Below are 22,068 nucleotides of genomic sequence, written 5' to 3' on the forward strand. Positions count from 1 at the left end.
CCAGTCACCAGTGAGGTCATCTGATTGGTCGGTTTATTTTGCAGGCCATTATCTCCTTATGTGTTTACAAATAAAGTCTACATTGCGTATTATTATCGGCTCAGCAACGTTGTAGCATCATTCCTTTGTTGGTTGCAGCTGTTTGACAGTCGAATGTAACACTATGAAATCATTTGGTTTTCGGCTCGCATGCGTAATAAGCGAGGGAATAAATGGGGATGTTGTGTAAATAGAATAATTGTTTGATACATTTTACCGGTAGTGATGCGATCGTGTTGAATGACATCATAAACATACGAGCAACGCGAACTTCCTGAGTCTCTTGTTACTTCGATGCCGGTACTCGCGCTACATACACGCGTCGCGATGTGTTTTTATTATTTAGTACTTTTTGTGTTTTCTGTTTTTGTGACTGATTGTACGGGGTTGACTCCACAATGCAGGAATGAAAAAGGAGAGCCCGTTGATTGGTTAGTACATTTTTTATTTTTTTCTTCTTTTTAAATAAACACAAAGCGTTTTGTTATCCTTTTGCGGTTCTTTGTTTACATCGCGTACATTGTGGTTAAATATTTCCTGTTTGAATTGATAAGTAGTTTGGTGTTTTGCAAAACATAATGTGGGAATGAGAAGCAGTTATTGAATAACGATTTGAATAAAATCTTTGAAATTTGGCATATTTAAGTTCGTTAATTTTGAAATTAACAAGTACAGTATGGTAACTACATACATATTTGTTACTTTTAGCCTTTGTTTTCTATACCAATCTATTTGTTTCTGTGGTAAAATTATTAAAGTAAGTTGTTTGGAAAATTGTAACTTACTAAAATCATTATTAGATCCATTTGAATGAGTCAGACAAACTTGTTATGCATAAAATTATTTTAATTATACAAATCTAAATTCTTTAGGTCAAGAATTTATCATCAAAGTATGAATCACTTAATTGTCATTGCTATTTCTAATGCCATGACTGTTCCCATTTACATAAAGTAGTCGTACTATTTCAATATTTAAGGAAACCCATTGTCCCTTCCTTTAACACCCTACATATGTCAGGTAGATAACCAAACTTCTCAATCCCTCCACGCTAATGTAATCACCATTTTCAATCAAGCACCATTTTTGCCGTTGCCGCACACTAGGATTTCCTCCTGTGTCGCGGGTGCGTTTACAAACATACAATTTCACATAAACATGACGCCTAAACCCGAAGTAACAATTTGTGGATCACACAAAGAATCGTGCGGTAATCGAACCCGCTACCCCTTGCACGCCAACAGCCTTTGTGTCAACCGTACAGTCAACATATGTTAAATCATATAAAAACTATCTCCTGCACGCGGTTTCACCTACGTGAATGTATCTCCTTTCTTTCTCCCTGCATACTTTCAATCTCAGATATATGTGTGCATCAAGTAGATTCATAAAAACACTTATTTGTATGTAACAAACAAAAAATCTCAATAACGCACTAATGATATTTATTACTTGGGAATTTAAAACGTCCCCTTTATATCCACCATTCTATTGAAATGCAATGATCCCTTCAAAAGTCATAAAAAAGTTAATCTGTAGGGGACCCTATACTTTACCGTTTTTACGAGTTTGAAAAAACGACCAACGAACGTATGCGCATTGTGCAATCAAAATATTATGAGGGTTGTATCAACACAATGCTACCTAAGTTCCGTATATTGGCTATATGTGTGAACGATCTCCAAATTGTTTGGATTATACCGCAGAAACAAAATTCTGTCAGTAGTAGATTTTTTAACATGCAAAGTTGAAGTTTGATAAGTCTTATAATTAATATCTTAATATCCTAAATACTTCGATTTCGTAACCCAGATGATTAACAAAAATGTTTAAGTTACTTTCTGAAGTCCTAGGAAGCTCGAAGCCAGTGCTGATAAAGCTCTGGTATGTATCTAATCAGTAGATAAACATTTATACACATTAACAATCCCTGAAAGTTTACTATTGAATTGTTGGGTCTCTTCTACATAAATTCAACATTTGGCAAGGAGATTGGAAGGTTCAGGTTTATCAGAAGAGCGTTGTTTGCCCGTTTTCTGTTAATGTCCTAATTTACACACTTTTAAACCATCTTAAAAGGACCTATAACACACTTGTGACGCTTCTGGTGTTGCGGGTGTCTATAGGTGGCGCTGATAGCTTACAACCATGCCCCCTTTCCATTAAAAACACATAATCATCAAAACATGTTATTCCAGGTTCTATGTTTACAAATTACCGCGGGAGAAGAATCACTTGAATCCGTTGGTACGTCGAGGGGTTGCATACATGCATCTGACGCCTTCGAAATTGCGTGGAGGATGGATCATGTCGGATTTGGCCATCAGTGACTCAAGGTCTATGGTGGGGAAGACGTTGTCACCACTATATCAGGTGAGAGGATATTAAAACGCTTGATTTTCTTGAATTATCTTTAAGATACGCCAGAATTATTTTTAAGTCTCGGCGAAAATCGCGCGGCGATTACATATGTATAAAAAAAAAGTCGCAAGCTCCGCATTCGCCAAATATGAACGCACCGTTTGGGGTGTTTACAAACATGCATCAAATACATCTCATTCAGACCAAGTAGAAGAGTTTGTACATAAAGTGTAAATGAAATGATGTGTATTGAACACGAACATGTTTATTTCCAGGATAAAAATATAATATCTTTGATCTACAATGACCAGCCGCCTGCTACTGAAAACCAACCTGATCTTCTGCAATCGGTTGCTGATATGTACTCCAAGAGTAAAAGAGGTAACTATTCTACTACCTACTAACTACTAAATGTATGTACATTTACAGTAAAACAAAATAAGGGTCAAAGATCTTTACTTAGTCTCAAAAACCACTGAAATAATACATACTAAATTAATTATTACGTTTTTTGGGTTACTAACGTACCTGTTGGACGAGAAACTCGACTAATTTCAAGCCTTACTGGGACTCATATTCATGACCAGTATTTTGCGACACACAATACGGCGACTCAATAGCAGCGTGACAGTCGCTAATCAGTGTAATTTTCATGCTACATAATTTGTTTTACTCGTTACTTCCAGGTCAACAAAAACAAGCAGGCGTGCGAAAGTACAAGAAATTCAAACTTGGTGACAAGTACTACGATGACTATGATTTAGCTGAAATGTGCAAAATGCACTCTAAATTCATGAAGACTAGAGTTGAAAGTGGACATACGAAGGGCGTCATATTGGGAGACAAGTTCACTTCGCTGTGGCTAGTGCATTCTGTGCCGAGGTTCCCGCCCCTACCTGACTGTAAGTGGTACCTTTATTTTATGATTTTTGTTTAAGTTACCTACTCTACAGTTTATAACTAACCTTATTTTAAGAAGGAAATAACTGTAGAAGGCTTGTCCCTAAGACATTTTGGTTATCCATGTTTCCTCTCGTAAGTTGTAAAGTATATTCATCGTAACATTACCCTTTAAAGTAAAAAATACTTAGTAAGTTAAGCAAAGTCATCAGTTACAATTTCCCTCTTTTTTACAGTTATGAGTGGTCTAAACGTCTCCGGTTACGACTACCCCTCTACTGGAATGAAATACGGCCAATCCTTCCTCTGCGTCTCCGTTCAGACATCAACCCTGAACCAGATCGCTACCCAGTTGAAGTACAACGAGCCTCTTCTAGTCTACACACACATACCGGCGGAGTTCGAAAGTGAATTACCGAACTTAGTCGAAGTTATACGGAATAAAACGATCGACGCATCGCCCTGGTAAGTCGGATGTTTATGTTTTTAAAGTTTTGTATGTAGAACATAGGTAGTTTCCATTCAAACGATTCGGATATTCCGTTCTCATGGATATATTGACAAACATCAGCCATTAGAGGAACCTACCAAGTTATGAAACTTCATGTCAAGACTCCAAAACATAGGTTCTGCACAAAAAGATTTGTAAAGAGTACTCTCTGTCGGCTCTGCCGGCCATTACATGTGACTTATTACATAACTGGTGAAAAATTTGGGTTAAATTGTATGTCTACTGCATCCTTGGTCACCCCTTCAGGGGCTAAGGGCCGTGATGTTGTTTTATTTTATCATATAACCTTTTAAGTACAGAAAAGTATGTTTCAATGAAATTATTCTCAATACTGTTTATATTGTCGATATATTAAAGGAAATGGCGATTGTTATGCAAAGAGAGAATTGAATCACGTTAAAATATTTAAAGTTTATATTAAAACACGACGAAAAATCTGACAATAAGTAATGTGACCTTATAATGATGAATTGATTGCTGTTCTTAAATTACTGCATAATTAATTTATGTAATGTAAACACTGGGTCATCCTCAATGACTCAATGCAATTCACTTTAAAAGTAATTCACAACAAACATTGTGTCACGAATCTGATGTTTGTTTGTTTATTAAATTGGTTACCATAACATTTAAAAGGGAAATGTCACGAATGCTGTCTGTTTTTGTTTTAATGCAATAATTGGGCAGACGTGATTTCTGTATTGTTGTTATTAGAGCAGTGCATAATTATGCATTACTATGGGTTTTGTATTTGATGTATGACAAAAAGCTTCAGCAACACGAAAAGATGTGCCTAAAGGCCTAATAACTAGGTATAAACCATACTATGTCAACTTTTTTAAATAAAAGAAAGAAAAACAAAAGAGTTAACATATTTGCGCCTTTGAGTCCCCGTCATTGGTCCGACTCTGAGTCTTTAGTGGCCCGGAGGTTTCGCCGCCTGCTTCTCATGCATGAGGGTTCGGTTTCGAAACCTACCACCGGCAAGTACCAATGTGACTATTTCAGAGTTATATGTACTTTCTAATATAATTTAGACACCACTAACGAAATTGCATTGAGGTAACCGTGGTGATTAATTATCAAACCTTCTCCATGCGAAAATGGGCGTCAGAAACAGTATAACTTTCATACTTTAGCTTCATGCATCTTATTTATAAAACACACGTAATTACTTGGCTAAGAATGCTTCGATCCTAGCTTTTTTTAGAATCTTTTTATATACCTACTTAAAAGGATAGTTATGAGATATGGATGACCAATATTGGAATGTAGGACAATAGATCCTTATGTAAGTTAGTTATTGTTATAATATGATCTCTGATCACAAAAGGTTACAACAAAAATTTACGTAATATGATAAGTTATTGTAATAAAGAGTGTGTCATTACTTTATCTACTTTTAAAAACAAAAATATTTTACTATGCCATTGTTCTAGTTTATAAACTTAGACAGAATTGTCCAGGAAAGAATTTGTTTTAAAAATATAACTTTATGGTAAAAAGTTTGTTTTTCTGCACATGAGAATAACAATACCAAGTCGTGGTATTTTTATAGTGCATGTAACGACTGACCATGTTTCGGAAAACAATCTTAGCTCATCGTTTATTTGAAGTTGTGTCAGTTACTGAATTAATGAATGATTGATTGATGGATGGAATGAATGGAATTGAATTTTATACTTTACAATACATTTATTTTACATGTGACTGCCCAGTTTATTTATTAAGTATCCTGGCCAATTTAATAACGAATAACCTTTTGAATATCGGGACACGCAAATCTTGGAAGCCACTAAATACTATAATAAACTAAATTGTCTGCGGTAAACTATAATAATATAATAAACAACTCTAATTTTGTCTGCGGTAGTTTTAATCTATGTGTCGTGTTCTACAATTTGCTTTCAAATAAACTATAACACCTTTTTAAAAACATGCATGTATCAAAAATAAAGACATAGTAAGGATATTAAGATTTTGGAACATTATTCCGTTCTTAACTCAAAAACGGCTGGGCAGATTTTTATGATTTTTAATTTATTGGCTTTATATCAGTTAATTATAGCTTTTTGACGTGTTTTTTTTATATAATTTTCCAGGTACCACATTGAAAGTTTCGAGACTCTGGTGGGAAGGAAATTCTTGTCGTTTGCAAAGAGTGCGATGTTCAACGATGACCTGTACAGCGGTTTGGTGGCAGAGGTGTTGCAGTCTGATCTCCTCGTGGAATCCTGGACTAATGGACCTGGCACATTAGACTCTGAATGTAGTCGGAATTTCCAGTGAGTAACTGATTCATTTTTTCTTTTAAAAGGGGTATTGGCTTAACTTACTTTATTTGTAAAGAAAATCATCTTGATTTGGTGTCCTGCTCTCGCAGTTTATAAAGGAATCAAGTAGATTTTAGTCAGTAAGAATCTCACAGTCCTATTTGCAGTCCCAAAAAAGAGGCGAAGATGTTTCATGTGAGAATTTTCCAGTTTGGGGTTTAAAAAATATAGGTAACATAATATGGGTGAGGAACTCATAGAACTAATAGCAGTAAAAGATTGATAGGACCATTTCACATGCTATACTTAAAAAATATACCTGGTTTATTCTAAGTTAGCAAGAATAAACAAAACTTAAATGTTGTTTTATTTATATTCAGAGTACGGAACATAGAGCGACTGAAGTTCCCGATAGCGAAGATGTCGTTCACGTCGCACAACGATCACTCCAAGTGGGCGGTGGCGGTGGCACACAAGATGCACAACAGCCAAGACACCAAGGTTGCAGACTACTGGGTCTGCGTCGGAGATATCAATAGAGCGGTTAGTATTTTTTTTATAATTCTAAAGCACCACCGCTGCCACCACCAGTACTTTCAGTATGAGTTTGCTTTACGTTTAAAATAATTTAAACGGGAGCGCGTTCGGCGTTCTGGTTAGCCAGCTCGAATAAACGAACCAATCAGAGTGCCGAACGCGCTCTGGTTTCGATGATTTAAACGTAAAACAAACTCGATCTACCCTTAGTGCAAGTGGTACCAATGGAGCGCAGATAATGATTGTCCAATCACTGTAGGTGTCGAACTTTGAATATATAATTGTCATTGGTTAACGATAACATAACGGTTTGATAATTTACTTGCTTCGGAAATTTTGCAAGTAAGATAACAGGCTCGCAAAGTCTCATTAACAAAATCAAAACTCTATGCTAGCGGATCCTAAGTAAACTTATTCGCGGTAGTCTCAAATGTTAGGACAAACGGCTCCTAATATTTTTTATACTTCCTAAATTATAGGTCCATTCTTCTTTATTTATAATAAACTTACTCTGTCATTCCCATCAACTCAGTCCACTTTTATTTTCTTTGCATGTTTTCCTATGACTTGTTGTTGTGCATAAAATAAATATCCTTTTATCTAATCACTTATTCTATTGTTTAAACGTTTTCCTATTGTTCCAGCTACCACAAGAGTCACGCGGTGGCGGTACAGTATGCACGTCAGGTCCCATCTTATGGGGTAACTTTGCTCATCTCATAGAATCTGTACAGACGTGTAATTAGAGTTCAATTGCTTTACACACAAAACGTCTGTTTGAAGAAATTGTTTCGTAATGTAACTGTCAATAAAGTTCAAAACTCAATGGCTCAAAATGACGTTGAAAAAGTGAATAAAATGCATTTTAGACTTTGTCTGAATAATTTTGTAGTAGAAACTTCTAATGACGTGGTTTAATTGTCTTCCATAATGCCATCTGTCTAACCATAAAAGCGGCCATAGCGTGCGGAATAAATTATTACAATTTACCTACATTGTAGTTAATAAGTATATATATAAAATAATCTTCATTAAATCAATTGAACCAAAAATTAACAAACTTGATGAATTTGCTGTTGAATTGGTCCTCCAATTGGTTACTTAAACTCATTTTTATATTAGTTGATAGCATTCCCTAATTATATTGGTAGTCTTCTTATAGTAATATTAGATTTTAATTGTAAATAGTGAATGAAAGATGCGTTATGTTGTGTTTCACCGAAGCAAAAAGTGCTTATAGTGATGTGTAATTTATAGTGTCATGCTAATTTGTGTCATATTTCTCAGTCACTAAAGTTGACTTCAAAACGATATTGATTTTATCTTAGCTACTGTCTGAGCTGGCCCTCGGATTACAATTTGTATACGTACTTTTGCAATGTACTTACATTCCTTTACATAGAAATGCTTAGAATGAAATAAAAGTAACTGAATAAAACATAGTGTTAGTACAAAAGGTGTGTTATGATCTGTGATCATAGGATACGATTGTGTTACATTAGTCGTAAGAGCACTTAAAAGGTATTTATAAATCTTTAAGCAAAAAATAATTCGAAATTTTTACATCTTAAATTCACGATTTGATTCCCTAATGTACGATAATTATGTATTTTATAACCGAATGACGAATTTGCGTTAGTGAGAAAAAATATTTATTTCAGTCATTGGTCATATCGAAATTTAATAATGAGTTTGTACTAAATTCTCAATTCTATACGTAAATATGATTCTTGAATTTCTTACACTACGATTTCTTAGGTTAACTTTAGATATTTAAGTCTTTTACTCAATTTTATAATAAAACATTTATAAGATCGATGCATTTTTATTTAACACACACATTCTTTTCTGTGTTTACGGCGCATTTATAGCATTCTAAATTCAAAATTCAATTTATTTTTTATTGTTCGATAATATTTTAAATTGGCGTTGACGGACAAAATTTAAAGTGGCCAGGATTTGTCGTTTATATTTTTAAAAGTAAAATAATGCAGCATGTTTATTTATTATTTGTTTTTATACTGTATTTTTTAGAGTGCTGTGTTAGTTTGAAACTAGTTGCAGGATGGGAGTACTTGAATTTACATTGCAGAGATAACAACAATGAGCCTGTGGACTGGTATTGAACTTTTTCATTCATCAAATAAATATGGTCTTACTTAACTTGTATTTTGCCTACATCGAAGTTATAGGACTCCCATAGGTCATACCGATATATTATAGATGTTCTATATCAGGATATACTTAAGTAATGTAGAATATATAAGAATTGTATTGTGAACCCGATTGCAAAAGAGTAACCTATGGAGTTTCTAGCTCGTTCTTCTCTACAGGAATCTACACTTTGGAATGAGCAAATATTTTCACTAGAGGGTTGACCTACGGATAGACATTTTGTTTTTTTTTATATTGTAATATTTGCTTTGACATTCAAAAGTGCCTTCTCGGTCAATAATTTTGACTTTGACTTGGAATTGAAGTGTAGTTGTGGGATATCGGTCTCACTTCCTTCCATCGCGCACATACTTTTTGTAAGCGTAGAAATTAATCATGTCACATCCTCTCCCTCTGGATGAGGGAGAGGCAATGCCAGACTCTTACTGACTGTAATCACCCCTTTCCCACTACTCCGTACCGGTACAGCGGAATCTATATATCAAAGTAAAGTCTCTTTTGAAGGTGGTACATGTACAAGCCTCCAAGCAACATAGGCCCCACTATGGAGTCAGGCATCAACTTCACGTATATCGCGTCTAATGATGAGTCTGGAAGGTTGACGGCCGGTAGACGCAGCCATATATTCTCAAACGGCATGCTACGGTATACCATGGCACCTATGTTCAATGTAAGCATCTATTACTTTTACTATGATCCTTGCCTATTATATAAGCTTATATAACTTTCAAAGCAACACGTACTTAAAAAAAAAAAAACGACTTCTGTGAACCATAAGGCTTACAGGAGTTGCTGTGTTGGATTTGTTGGAGTTGGCTGTGGCTATTTAGTACAGTAACGTCACGCCTTTTATCCCCGAAGGGGTAGGCAGGGGTCCCCATAATCACACATAATGCCGTTATACAATGTACACCCACTTTTCACCATTAGTGTTATAAGTCCCATGTAATAGTAATGTAAGCATAAAAGGCAAGAGACCGATCTGTAAATTTATTTACCCTATATTATAATCTTCTATGTTTATAATGCTGACTTCATCAATTTATTCATTTATTTTTATACTTTAGTATAAAAATATAAAGCTGAAGAGTTTGTTTGTTTGAACGCGCTAATGTACTGGTTCAAATTGAATAATTGTTTGTGTTGGATATTCTATTTATAGTCCATTAGGTTAGAACATCACGTAACGAGCAATAGAGCTGAGCAGAAGGTGAAACCGCGTGGGTATAGGTAGTTAAAAAAATCTAGGTACTGTCCTAGTCGCGACCAAATTGGTCTTATTATAACATTTCTAGTAAATATTTATTGCTTTCAATTCTGTTCATAATTTCTATAATTATTTATTTACAGGTAGAATACCTAGACTATATGGCACTGGTAGTCTACGAAGGCCGTGAGCCCAAAGAAAATTTTAAGGGATCAGCGTCTCTTGGTATTATGATGGCCAATGCGGCGGGCGGCATTTGGATAGGGCATACTGTTCCTGGGTTCCCAGATTTAAAACGTAAGTGAAAAGTACCAAATTTATTTTACACTTTATGTACATTATTATACAAAGGTACTTAATGCCAATTTGGCATTCTCTACCACTCAACTAGTCCTATTTCCTGAAACCACCCAAGGTGAAGCCTAAGGTCCTGCACAGGCGTTGTTTTGCGCGGATGGACGCTGAGAAACTTTTCTTTTTACTACAAAATAATTTACTACAAAAATGGTACTCTAGATACTAAAGATTTTAGAAATAGAATACTAAACTAGGTAGATTGAATCGAATTCTAAAGATTTTCTAAAACCTAGCCTATGCTGTGTTGAAGCCATTGGCATGATTGTAGTATTTTTTAAATCATTTCTTAGTGAGTTCCTACATAACAAACATACAGCCTACAGGCCGAATTTCATCTTTGATAGTTTGCGCTTGGCGATGATGAATCAGCCAGTCCGTCAGGGCATGTTATTTAATAAGTATAGATAAATATAGATAGGCGTTTCGATTTCAGCTGAAGCTCCAATATTTCCTCCAGAAGAGTTAAAGAATGGCCACATGCTAATGTGCTTGACACTAGACCTAGCAACACTGAACTCACTGGCAATAGCCATCAAGCAAACAGAACCGAGTGTGCCAAGGATAAATATACCAGTAAAGCTGAAGTCCTATTTACCAGAATGGGGGAACCTAATGATCCCTGATAAACCAGTAAAGATATCGAAAACTTCCGTGTAAGTATTAGTTGGTTGTTTTAATTATTAAGACTTTGACTGCTAACAAAAATTTGTTGAAGGCAAATCCTCCGCTAGCGCCGGTCATTTTTGCCCCCCATGGCGTTTAATGTGTTAATATTACATCCTAGTGGTTCTTTTTGTTTAGCTATACATAGTCCACATTATTAGGGGCGTGTATCTATAATGGGTTACCCCATCACTTAAGAATTTCTCTTGACTTCCGATAGCAAATTTTACCATTGCTCGTGGTTTTTCGCCAAACACCAAGTCCGAGCTTTTTTTGAAATGGACATACCTTACCATACATTATCGCCTGGTGGTAAGCGATCTGGGCCGTTAATGAACATCTGCAACGTCAGAGGAGTCACAAGTGCCTTGTCGGCCTTTACATTTCGATCCTCACCATACCATTATTTACTTCCTAAATCAGTCCAGAATCCAGTAGCTTCGAAACCTCTTTTGAGTCAAATCTTTTCTGTTTACATTGAATTTATTCGTGTTTACAGGAGAAAAACCAAAGTATTACATTTTGTGACAAGGGACAAAAGTTTACGTGGTCTAATATTGGCTCGTAGTCCAGGGGACACGCGTTGCCTGTACAAGAGCTTCGCTAAAACCAAAGGAATTGTGATGGATGTGTATGGCCATAAAGAACACAATGCATTGGTAGAATGCGATAGGAAATACAGGTTAGTTCTTTTATTAACAGCTGGTTTTAGACTGACCCATGTAATCTACGCCAAAAAACTCTTTTTCGTACTTTTATCAAGTCGTACACCTATTAGTCTGTGAAAGTCCTCAATGACTTTGGCCCTTTTAAATATACCTAATCAGTAGGTTGTTGGGAATGCAAATATCAAAGTTAAAGGCAGAAGCTAGTCTTTTAATGAATTTTAAGTACTTTACTAATTCTACTTTGACGTACATAACTATCGTACGTATAAAATGAAATAACCAGTCGTCTCTTCTAATATTTAACAAAATCTCTTAGTAAAGTAATCTCATTAAACTCGCGAGATCGAGATTGCATTCCCTAATCGATAATCTATATTTGATGCGAGAAAATCGGACACAATCCCAAACAAGTAGACTATTTGTAGCAGTAATAAGTCTTAATTTATTATTACTCGTTTCAGCATACGTAACATCAATTCAATAGCATTAAAGTTTACGGACCAAGAAGTTTATTACATAACCAATTCGTCTGACAGCATGGGATTTGCCGTCAGCACAGGAGGAGCGTGGCAAAGATCTGGTATTAGTAAACACCAATATTGGATGTGTACTGGCAACATAGAAAACCAACCGCCAAGTGCTAAAGGAGGCATTGTCGCTTGCGCTTCCAATTTCCAAATATGGCGTGCATTTGATATTTTAAAAGTAACTGAACCGCAATGTCCACCACTTGACATCGCTGATCTGTGATCTTCTAAATTTGATATGTAGGGGTATTGCGATTTGTAGTTAATTTGGCCAAATCGAGTGAGGGCCTAAATTGAGTTGGTCCTAAAAGTGTGCCCTGTGAGACCCTATAATGAATTTACTATTTTGTTGTAGTTAGTGTTTATTCTAATAAAATTATTTTTATGGACACTTCTGAATGATATAGTATTTTATAATATTTGGATGGGATCATGATTGCGATGTAGTTTAAATTAAAAATAAAAACCTTGTTTATAGACAAAATGTTTATTATACAACACAAACATTATTTACATGATTATGATTCATATCGTTTTAACACACAATAAGTGACGATATAAAAACAAACAACACAGAAAATCGTACAAACACTATAGAAATATATTATGAAACCTTGTTAAAATGGCTCCACTGGATCTAAGACGCTATAGTGTTTAATATACAGTTTTCATAATATTGAAACGCTAAGTTTCTTGGCACCATGTGAGCTTGAAAATACTTATGTACAATTCCCACAAATAAAACAATCTTTATAATATAAGAATGCGCCGCTAAGCAAAGATTTTCAGTCACCGTTGAAGAAAAGGCACTATTCCAGTTACTACAACATGGAATATTGCTCTTAGAAACATCGTTCTATATAATAGCACTGCGAAGCGCTGCACCTCCGTCCTCCCGAGTCTTCGATATCATTGGGAACAACGGGTCGCTCAAACTTACAAAGTATGATTACATAGTATACTTAGGTACGGATAAATGAGTATAAATTGCAAAATCAGCCCGAATGGCAAACTTAATAAAACATAAAATTAAAACTGACTCGATTAAAGCATACAAATAACAATAAAATGATTAGAAGTTAGTTTTTCGATGTGACAAAGTTTTGGACCCTTCACCTCAATATTGGTGATCGTGTGTAAAAATCAGACAAGGAATATTCACTCAAACATCAATAACAATTGATTAAATCCGTAACAAAACGACGTAAGCTTAACGTTATGTTATTAAAAATTAATACTTTACGTATAAAATATTTTGATTATCAAACTCATTCTCTCGAGTTAAGCAGACGTTCATACATTCTGTGCGGACATTATTGGAATATAACTTGATTGTGACATGCGATCTGTTTGGCAGTGAAAAAATTGGGGAGTTGTTTCCCTTCAGTGTGCGGCTCTCAGCGAGGGCATCCTAGTGAACCAGGAGTCTTGTTTCACCTTCAGATAGTAGGCGTCTCTTGGTGAAGGTACGGTAAGAGCGTCTTCTAGAATCTTTAGAGCACTGGTGGGTAGGATCTTGGCGCTGTATTCAGCCGCTTCTCCCGGCATAGTGACTGCACAGCTGGCGGTGCCAGCGCTTACTTCGGAGCTTGGGGTGTCGGGACGGCTGGAAAAGAGTAACGACATGACCATGAGTATAAATTTTAAACTGACATAGTCACTAACTAACATTTTTAATCTAATGTTAGTATCAACACGAGTGTTTATTGAATTCTAAGAAAGATAAATGGTATCTAGATACCATAAAAACCTTAAAAGCATACGAATAAAACGACAACAATCAACGTACCTTGCGGGCTGGCTAGGTGGTTGTAACAGTGAGGGTGGCGAGTAGATCTCCTGCGTGGCTAGATCTGGTGCGTGCAGCAGTACAACGTGTAGCCTGCGCGCACGCAGGCCGGCACGGAGCGCCCGCGCAGCGCCCCACACGCCCCAGCGCGCGGCCGCTGCACCGGCACTGTTCTCACCCGTATCTCCTGCTTCGAGACGAGATAGGCTGTCGCAAGCTGTGTCTGATGTCAATCCTGTAATGAAAAAATAATATTAATATTATTTTAGTGAATTCTTTTATAGATAAGTGCATGAGAGACTAGATAAATCTTTGTTGCATCCACTATAAGAAAGAAATGTTTTGAAAGATGTTTGTAACGTGAAAAAAATATATTTTATCAATATTACATATTGTGGAAATCGTCGGCTGTAGGTACATATCTTCTCTAATTTTATTTTTCTTAAAACTGGCGATCATACGTTCAACTTACCAATATAAAACAGCCTGCCAGCATGCGGATGGTCAGCCGCAGCCGCAGCCAGCAAGGGAGAGAATGTCCTTGCGACGCGGAGAGCTCCCAGCACGTTGCCCCGCAGCGCCGCCTCCCAACATGTAGCCCCGCCGCGACCACTACTGCCTGCAGTGTTGATTACCGCCCAGATGCCTGGAAAAAGAGAATAGGGTGGTTTACAAAAGTTCCTAGCTTCACTGACAGACAGACTGACGGACAATTCAATTTGATGTTTCAAAAGTGCCTAATTTAGGATTAATTTAAATAAATGCTTTGACTTTGACTTCCGACTTACTGTTTGGTCGAGAGGTCGCAAGATCAAATGCCCCGCAAGGGTTCTCTGATTTAAAAGCAAAAGGTTCATCACACGTTATATGGGATTTAGGTAACTCGTAACATAACTGACGAAAAGTGGGTGTAATATTATCGCACCGCACCTATATGCACCCTCTGCGTATCCGTTTGGGAAATTAAAGGGGTGTTTGGCAATAGTTTGTTATTTTGTTACTGAATGGTTTGGTATTTAATCTAAAAACCTATCGACATATTTTAGAACTTACTATTCAGTGTTGCGAATGTGGGTACATATACAAGTAGTCGTCCAAAGACTTATTTTATTTACCAGCACAATGTTAAAATATAAAAAATAAATTTGCAAATAGCGCCACCTATGTTAAGATGCGCAATTGACGTCATCACTTTGTGTGAGTTGAATATCGCATTACATTGCCTGAGAGCTGGAAACGTGAGTAGGTATTATAAAGTCCGATAGATGGCGTTCTATTGATCCTTAAAATGAAAACATATATTTGTGCGTAATTAAGTTTTATCAGTATTTTATTTTTATATTTTCTGTATATGATAAAAGTACATAAAATTTCAAAGGATTCTCAAGGATCTTAATAAATCTTGAAGCATTATTTCGTCACCTACAAATAAGCACTGCTGGTGTAGTGGTATCATGCAAGATTCCCATTCTTGCGACCCGGGTTCGATTCCCGGGCAGTGCACTTATCGTTTTGCACTTGTTTCTTCTGAAAATGGTATGCCCTCGTCTTTTTTTGTATTTTCTAATGATTTTCAGAAAATCAATCTTAGTATAGACAACGCTACAACGTTAAATGTTTATGACAATGAAATGTAATGAAGTTTGTTTTATCTAAATAGGTGGGTAGACCGTATTTTATCAATTTGACCTTAGCTCAAATATAATTAAACTTTATTTTGTCGGTAATTGTATTACCATTTTAAGTACAAAGTTCCTATTCTCCCAATTGGTAACATATTGGGTTCAATTCTCGGATTAATGTTATTTTCGAAAATGTATGATGCATGGTGCCTGAATCGAAAATCATGATGCATAAAGCATGGTGCCTGAATTTGGGCCATTGGGTTAGTTTAAGAAGGAGGTTGGCTGACTGTGACTTGTCACATAATAGGGGTAAAGTGGGTGTTGTAATTTTAATAGATATTAACGGGTGCCTACGTCATCCCTTTGAAAAATAAAAGACAAGACGATACATACCATGTTCTCCGGCGGGTAAATGCTGGGCAGTAGCTCTCGCGGCTTCCTCCAATAGATCTTCTCTAGCTACATCCAGCTCGAGGGTGACGAGCCTTGGCTTCGGCTGGTCATCGGGCGTGGTAGCAATATGGGCTTGCAGCCAGGATTCGGCCAGGCGGGCTCCAAGTCCACCTGTCCTGCAGCCGGCGATCACTCGCCAACCTCGACTGCTTAGGTATGTTGCGATCTGTGGAAGAAAATACTTTATAGTTAAGGAATAAGGTTGGAAATTAATTGGGGGTAACTGCTCGACTGCTTAGGTATGTTGTGATCTGTGGAAGAAAATACTTTATAGCTAAGGAATAAGGTTGGAAATTAATTAAATTAGATTGGGAGTATCTAGATAGTTGCTGCTGTTTGATGCTAATAAAATCGAACAAAGATTAGTTTTGTGTTTGTGTTCAGTGACAGTATTTCGTCTACATCATGAGATTTATTTATAGATCAGCTGGTTAAAATTGACCTACAGTTCCAATGTTCTTGAAGCTAAGACTTAGCCTAGAGTTATTGAATCAGGTTTCAGACCAAGTGGGTGTTGACCGTGTTGGCTACATGGTCCCTAAGTAATAACATTTTACGGCGATAACAAATTTAATACGAACACGAGGGAAGGTATTTATCGAGGTCCGATTTTGGTGGTATTTCATTATCAAAACTATTTGTAGGATATTTTACGGTTGTTTAATATTAATCTGACTGTTTACTTGGCTACTGATAAAACTGCCAAAACTACCATGTTTAATAAAGGATATCTCTGAACGGACTAAGATATGAAATTTGGCGCTATAGTGACTTTTATTCAGCTTAAAATTACCTATCCAATGATCTAACACACAGCTATTGAAACGTGGGACCAGGATTTGCATCCTCCTCTGTCCAGTTATGAAAGAAACGCCATGCTGTGAGCTGAATTTTCCATTTTCTGAATAATGTATTGTTTCAGTAAACTTACTTGTAATCCCAGTGCTGTATCAACAGATGTCACTAGCACTGTTTTAGCGCTGTCGGCTGGCAGCACTTCAGCCACCCTGACCTTCCTCAGCAGGTACAGCAGCAATGCCCCCACAATGGAGCATAGCGCCGCGAATTGTAAGCCGAGCGATAACCACGTGAGCGCGTCCATTTCTGGCTCAGTGTGCAAACATTATTTCTTACTCGATCTGTAACAAGGAATGGATTTTCATTAGTATTGTGGATAATTTTCTAACTATCGAATATCTGTCTGACAGGTAGTCCTGCTATAATAATTTATAACTACGATTATCTTATTGTTTGTCTCTCATAGACTCCCTAACACATCAACGCTTATTACTCGTACCTATTGCGTAGTTCAGTTATTCAAATATAATTTTATCTATTCGCAAAGATCTTACGATGAGTGTTCTCAGAATGTTGAAATCATCTCCAGAATTTGAGTTTTCGTTGCGTCATCTCATTGTTCTTTAATTAGTTATATTTAATTACATCACCTCTGTAGCCGTAGGCGTAGTAAGTTAAACTGATGGCGTTTCTTACGGTTCAGAAGTAGGTTTTTAATGATAGGCATGAACAACACCCAATCTTGGGTGCTACAGCAATTGAAGATAGAACAATTTCCGAAACAACTCAATCATCGGTCACGAATCGTTACATAATTCGCGTAACTGATCAATTGCATACCAACTTATTAGATTAAGGAATCTGGGTTACGAATAATTGATTAAAGCGAAGCGTAAGATTCCATAATAAGTGCGTTTGTAGTAAAATTGCCACGCAATGAAGAATCGGAGTTATTTGACCTGGTTAGAACCGCGTGCGACGGTGGGAGTATACTTGATTCAATTAATGTTTGTGAAGAATTCTGTGTAACGGTTAACAATGTCAGTGTCAAGATCACAAGATTACATCAAGTTATTGTTTTGTGACGTAAAGATTATAACGGCGAAGAAAGTAAATAAAGATAAGAGGCAAATGTCTGACATTGAGATGAATGTCCTTGAAAAGAAGAATAAAGTGTGATGATACGAAGTATTTCGGGTTTAGGAAAGTTATTTCCATCTACAGATTTAAATAGTCTAGCGGGATGTCTCATCCTGCGTCCTAATCTAGCGTAGATTAGGACGAAATATAAATGTACAAAACGAGTCACGTTTTTTTTTGTCCTTAGTCTTCTAATCAGAAGCGGACATATCAGTCAATTTTTAAACGTTTGTTTGCAATCATTAGGTACATCCTTTTCAGTGTTTTCGTAGTTGTGAACATATGCAGCTTAAGACGTATTTTTAAATCTAAGCAAAACTATCCATCCTTATTTGTTAGAGCACTAAAAGACAAATATTTGTTTGAAATAGATGTGCATGAAATAGTCGATTGAGTGTAAGTTTGTTTACATCTATCGAGAAATGTGGTGGATGGTACGTTTCATAAACACCTTTATTATTGTGGTCACTTTATTTGTTATTGTTGGCTGTATAGACAATGTATTTCCTATCATTTGGTGCTGTGGTTTTATTGTTCTTGTTGTCTATTTGATTTTCAGTTTATATTCCTAACCACGTTATAGGTTTTCATATATCTACATACTAAAATTCAAGGTATTTGAAACAACAGTTATTTATTGTAAGGCTGTTTTAAATGAATAGTCCAAATTGTATGGTTATAAAATTGTAGAATTAATTTAATCTTTCTTTACATATACCCAATTTTATTCATCATTTCCTGAATATGCAACTGGTATTTCTTAAATGATAATAAACCATGTGACATTAACTGAAGATTGAAACATAACATTCGAGCCTTATTAAACCCGGCAATTTGTACAATACAATGTACCTACTACCTAGTACCTACTTAAACAAATAAACAACTATTGTATGCTACTCTTCTTACTTTGATTTATTAACCACAGCCGTCTGCACTACCATTGCCGGATGTCGATGCTTATGTGTAGGAAGAAATCCTTGACTCGCATCTTACAAAGGAAATGAATATTTTTTAACAAAACCATTAGCACCATGTGTATGTTTTTCCATTATTGTTTCTACGTCTATAATAGCACCCATGTTCTACGTTCGAACAATAGCAAATAAGCACATTCTCCTATTATTGTACTTACAGCTGCTGCATTTGCATCTCAATTTGTGTGTGTCTGTTTAATGTTTTCATTGTTGTTTTCTTGAGGAATATCTTTATATAGGTAAGTTTTTAAACTGATATGGTCACTAACAATATCATTAGAACTCGAAACGGGATATTTGCAAGCGCCATGATCACGGATGAACTCGTGATGCGTGTGAAGTTTATCCGTGATCATGGGGCTTGCTACAGTGCCGAAATATCGGAAACTCATTAAAATTAAATAAACATGGTAAATATCCCGTTTCGAGTTCTAAGAATATCTTTATCTTCTATGTTTTCTTGATTTTATCTATTAAGCGACATTAGTATCTGAATTTGATCTACGGTTTCATTATAAACAGTCGATGCGGCTAACTGGTAATTCTTAATCACTCGAATAATGTCTATAAAATCATACATAAAGTTTCTCTCGACTTTCCTTATTTAAGTAATTTACTATAACTACATCTAACTATGTTGTTACTATAAATTGCCTATGTATTTAAAAGCCAAATAAACTCATTATTTCTTTACAATATCTAACCGAAGCAATAAATGTTAATTACGTTTGCAAAGACAGTGGTTACAATTTTTATCGATGCTCATTGGAATGAAATAGTCGATATCAATGTACCGGCCATTACTGTTGAACAGCGGTTTCTCTCGTAATAGGCCCCTATTATTAGAAGAAAGTCCTTTTCTATTCGATCGACAGTCGCGTCGGTTCCGCATGAAAGCTGACCGGTAAAAACATTGGCACTTGTGACTGAGGTGCCAACATTTGTTGCTAAGTGGTTGCCATTTATACGTCGTTTTTCAACGATGTCGATTGATTGCCCTGCTTTGTGGTCTAAGAATTTATAGTCTTCTGTTTTACTCTAGACAAGGGTATACTTAAAGTGTATTTCATAGGCGGTTATCGTAAACTATTCCTAAAATAGAAAGGAGTTTTTGTGGTCTTTAAACTTACGTCTTATAATGTCTTTACAATAGGAAGAAAAGTTAAAATCGGCACTTAAATACAAAACAAAACATCGTAAATCGGATGGCATGAGACTAATAGTTACATGAGGAGTGGAAGATGTTGTACCTATATCATTACGTGACATGATCCAACATACAGACGAACAAAAACGTGGGAGTTTCACACATTGTGAATATTCTTTTTGTTTTATTCACAAGATCAAGGTTAAACGCCGTAGGTGAAGAATTAGCGTCTTTTTAAAGACGAGTCTGTTTTACTAATTAAAACCAACACATTTGTGAATTTAGAACTTTTTGGTACTTTAAATGGTCTAATTAAAGAACTAAATAGTAATAAACCGCTGAAAGACATACCAACTAATTTATTATCATTCTAAATCTGTCGCGTCTAATAAAGTTAATGCGTGTGCACTTTACTAGTTCACTTCTAAGATGTAATAAACCCCGATCTTTATTTGTTTCTTTGAAATCTTTGCTTTTGTTTTAAGTAGGCGGCATTGTGGCATTCGCTTTTGTAGTAATAAAATCAGTCCCTTTAAAAGATGTTCCTTTTGGATAACCTTCTATAGATAAAAATGTACAAAGTCGGAGTTCTCAAGGAGGTGTTTTAGGTCCAACAACTAAAATGAATATAAAACGTGAAATCATGCAAAAGAAATTATTTTAGTGTCAAAGTCACAAACACTTATCATAAACTATTATCACAGTTATAAAATTGCGACACACACAGTCATAAAGGTAGCAAAGTCAAGAAAAAATGTCCAATCATCACGCAATCTGCACTCAGCAAAATCTAAGATAAGACTAGAAACAGCTATCAACGGGCAGATCAAAGACTTGCATTTATATACAGCAGCTGAGATGACGATGATATTTTACAAACCGACATAGCCGGTTTGCATCGCTCCTGACTATAAAGCGGTTCAAGTGAGATCTCGGAATGGATGCTGTGCTAAAATTAGCATATCCTGCGAGTCTGTCGCGAGATATTCATCCCGTGTCCTGCTATTCGTTTTGCAATAAGATACGAGTACCATTTATACTTGTTCTCAGAAATGGGAGGCTGGATTTAGACGGTTATTGGAATCTCTATATGACTGTAATGGTTACGTGTGTCGAGCCGTAAAATCTTACGATCCATGACAAATTGCTTACAGCTGAGAACTGTTTCAGTGTCAAAGTTGGTAATGGCTTAAATAACTTTAGTGGACGGTTGTTTAATGTGCTTTGTTTTTCGGATGAACACAATAATGTTATTGGTTAAAAGTAATGTTGAATTAGTATTAGAATTTTTAGAATTATTATTTACAGGAGACTTCAGAGCAGGACCAAAGAATACTCCTTTTTATAAATATTTTTATGGAATAGGACAAACGATAGACCGCCCATGGACACCCGCAACATCAGAAAAGTCACAGGTGCATTGCCGGCCTTTTCTGGAAAGATTGAATGTCAAAAGGAATACGCTCTTTTCACAGTTTTGCTGTACGAGGCAGAAAGTTTATTGATTTAATCATATTGAATAGCTAAATTAATAGGTACAACACACGTGTGATCTCCGGTATAATCCCAATCAATTTCAATTAATCTATAGACGATATCTTCATCTCCGAAGACGATTAGATTGAATGGTACAATAAGCCTTTGTTACCTATATTAAACACAGTGTGTTATCAATAAAATTGAGTGTATTGTTTTAAAGACAGATTTCAAACATGATTACGATCTCTTGAAAGATTGAGTGTAGATTATCTTAATTTGAGCGTGTCAAATTGTCAATCAACTAATTATAATCAGGAATTGAGCTGACATAATTGTTTTATTAAATGCAATATTAACTTTATTAAATGAAATGCCGTTGTATTTTATGAGCGTGCATACTATTCCGGTTTTGAGTAAATTCAATGAAAACGGAATATTTTTA

General features: G+C 35.9%; 2 protein-coding genes and 1 non-coding gene across 3 annotated transcripts in view; 2 read left to right on the forward strand and 1 right to left on the reverse strand.

The window, feature by feature from the left end:
- Nucleotides 1–56: 56 nt before the first annotated feature.
- Nucleotides 57–12,571, forward strand: LOC118267561 (uncharacterized). Its single transcript, XM_050694464.1, has 13 exons — nucleotides 57–470; nucleotides 2,238–2,412; nucleotides 2,676–2,781; nucleotides 3,087–3,302; nucleotides 3,537–3,765; nucleotides 5,914–6,096; nucleotides 6,465–6,627; nucleotides 7,266–7,357; nucleotides 9,301–9,466; nucleotides 10,147–10,300; nucleotides 10,794–11,013; nucleotides 11,523–11,705; nucleotides 12,153–12,571. Exons 1-13 carry the CDS (start codon nucleotides 334–336, stop codon nucleotides 12,439–12,441), a joined length of 2,313 nt encoding a protein of 770 aa, XP_050550421.1. The 5' UTR covers nucleotides 57–333; the 3' UTR covers nucleotides 12,442–12,571.
- A 114-nt stretch (nucleotides 12,572–12,685) lies between these two features.
- LOC118267702 (uncharacterized) overlaps nucleotides 12,686–22,068 on the reverse strand; it is a 66,125-nt gene continuing 56,742 nt past the window's right edge. The window contains exons 2-6 of the mRNA XM_050694434.1: nucleotides 17,017–17,224; nucleotides 16,026–16,251; nucleotides 14,480–14,653; nucleotides 14,008–14,242; nucleotides 12,686–13,824 (exon numbers count right to left, since the gene is read on the reverse strand). Of these exons, the coding sequence (XP_050550391.1) occupies nucleotides 13,602–13,824; nucleotides 14,008–14,242; nucleotides 14,480–14,653; nucleotides 16,026–16,251; nucleotides 17,017–17,187 (1,029 nt within the window). The 5' untranslated portion in view covers nucleotides 17,188–17,224 and the 3' untranslated portion in view covers nucleotides 12,686–13,601. The remainder of the gene's footprint in view (nucleotides 13,825–14,007; nucleotides 14,243–14,479; nucleotides 14,654–16,025; nucleotides 16,252–17,016; nucleotides 17,225–22,068) is intronic.
- Trnag-ccc (transfer RNA glycine (anticodon CCC)) lies at nucleotides 15,440–15,510 on the forward strand. The gene has a single exon. It is a non-coding gene; the product is annotated as a tRNA-Gly (tRNA).

This window comes from Spodoptera frugiperda, chromosome 6 (genome assembly GCF_023101765.2).
Source record: "Spodoptera frugiperda isolate SF20-4 chromosome 6, AGI-APGP_CSIRO_Sfru_2.0, whole genome shotgun sequence".
NCBI classification, from domain to species: Eukaryota; Metazoa; Arthropoda; class Insecta; order Lepidoptera; family Noctuidae; genus Spodoptera; species Spodoptera frugiperda.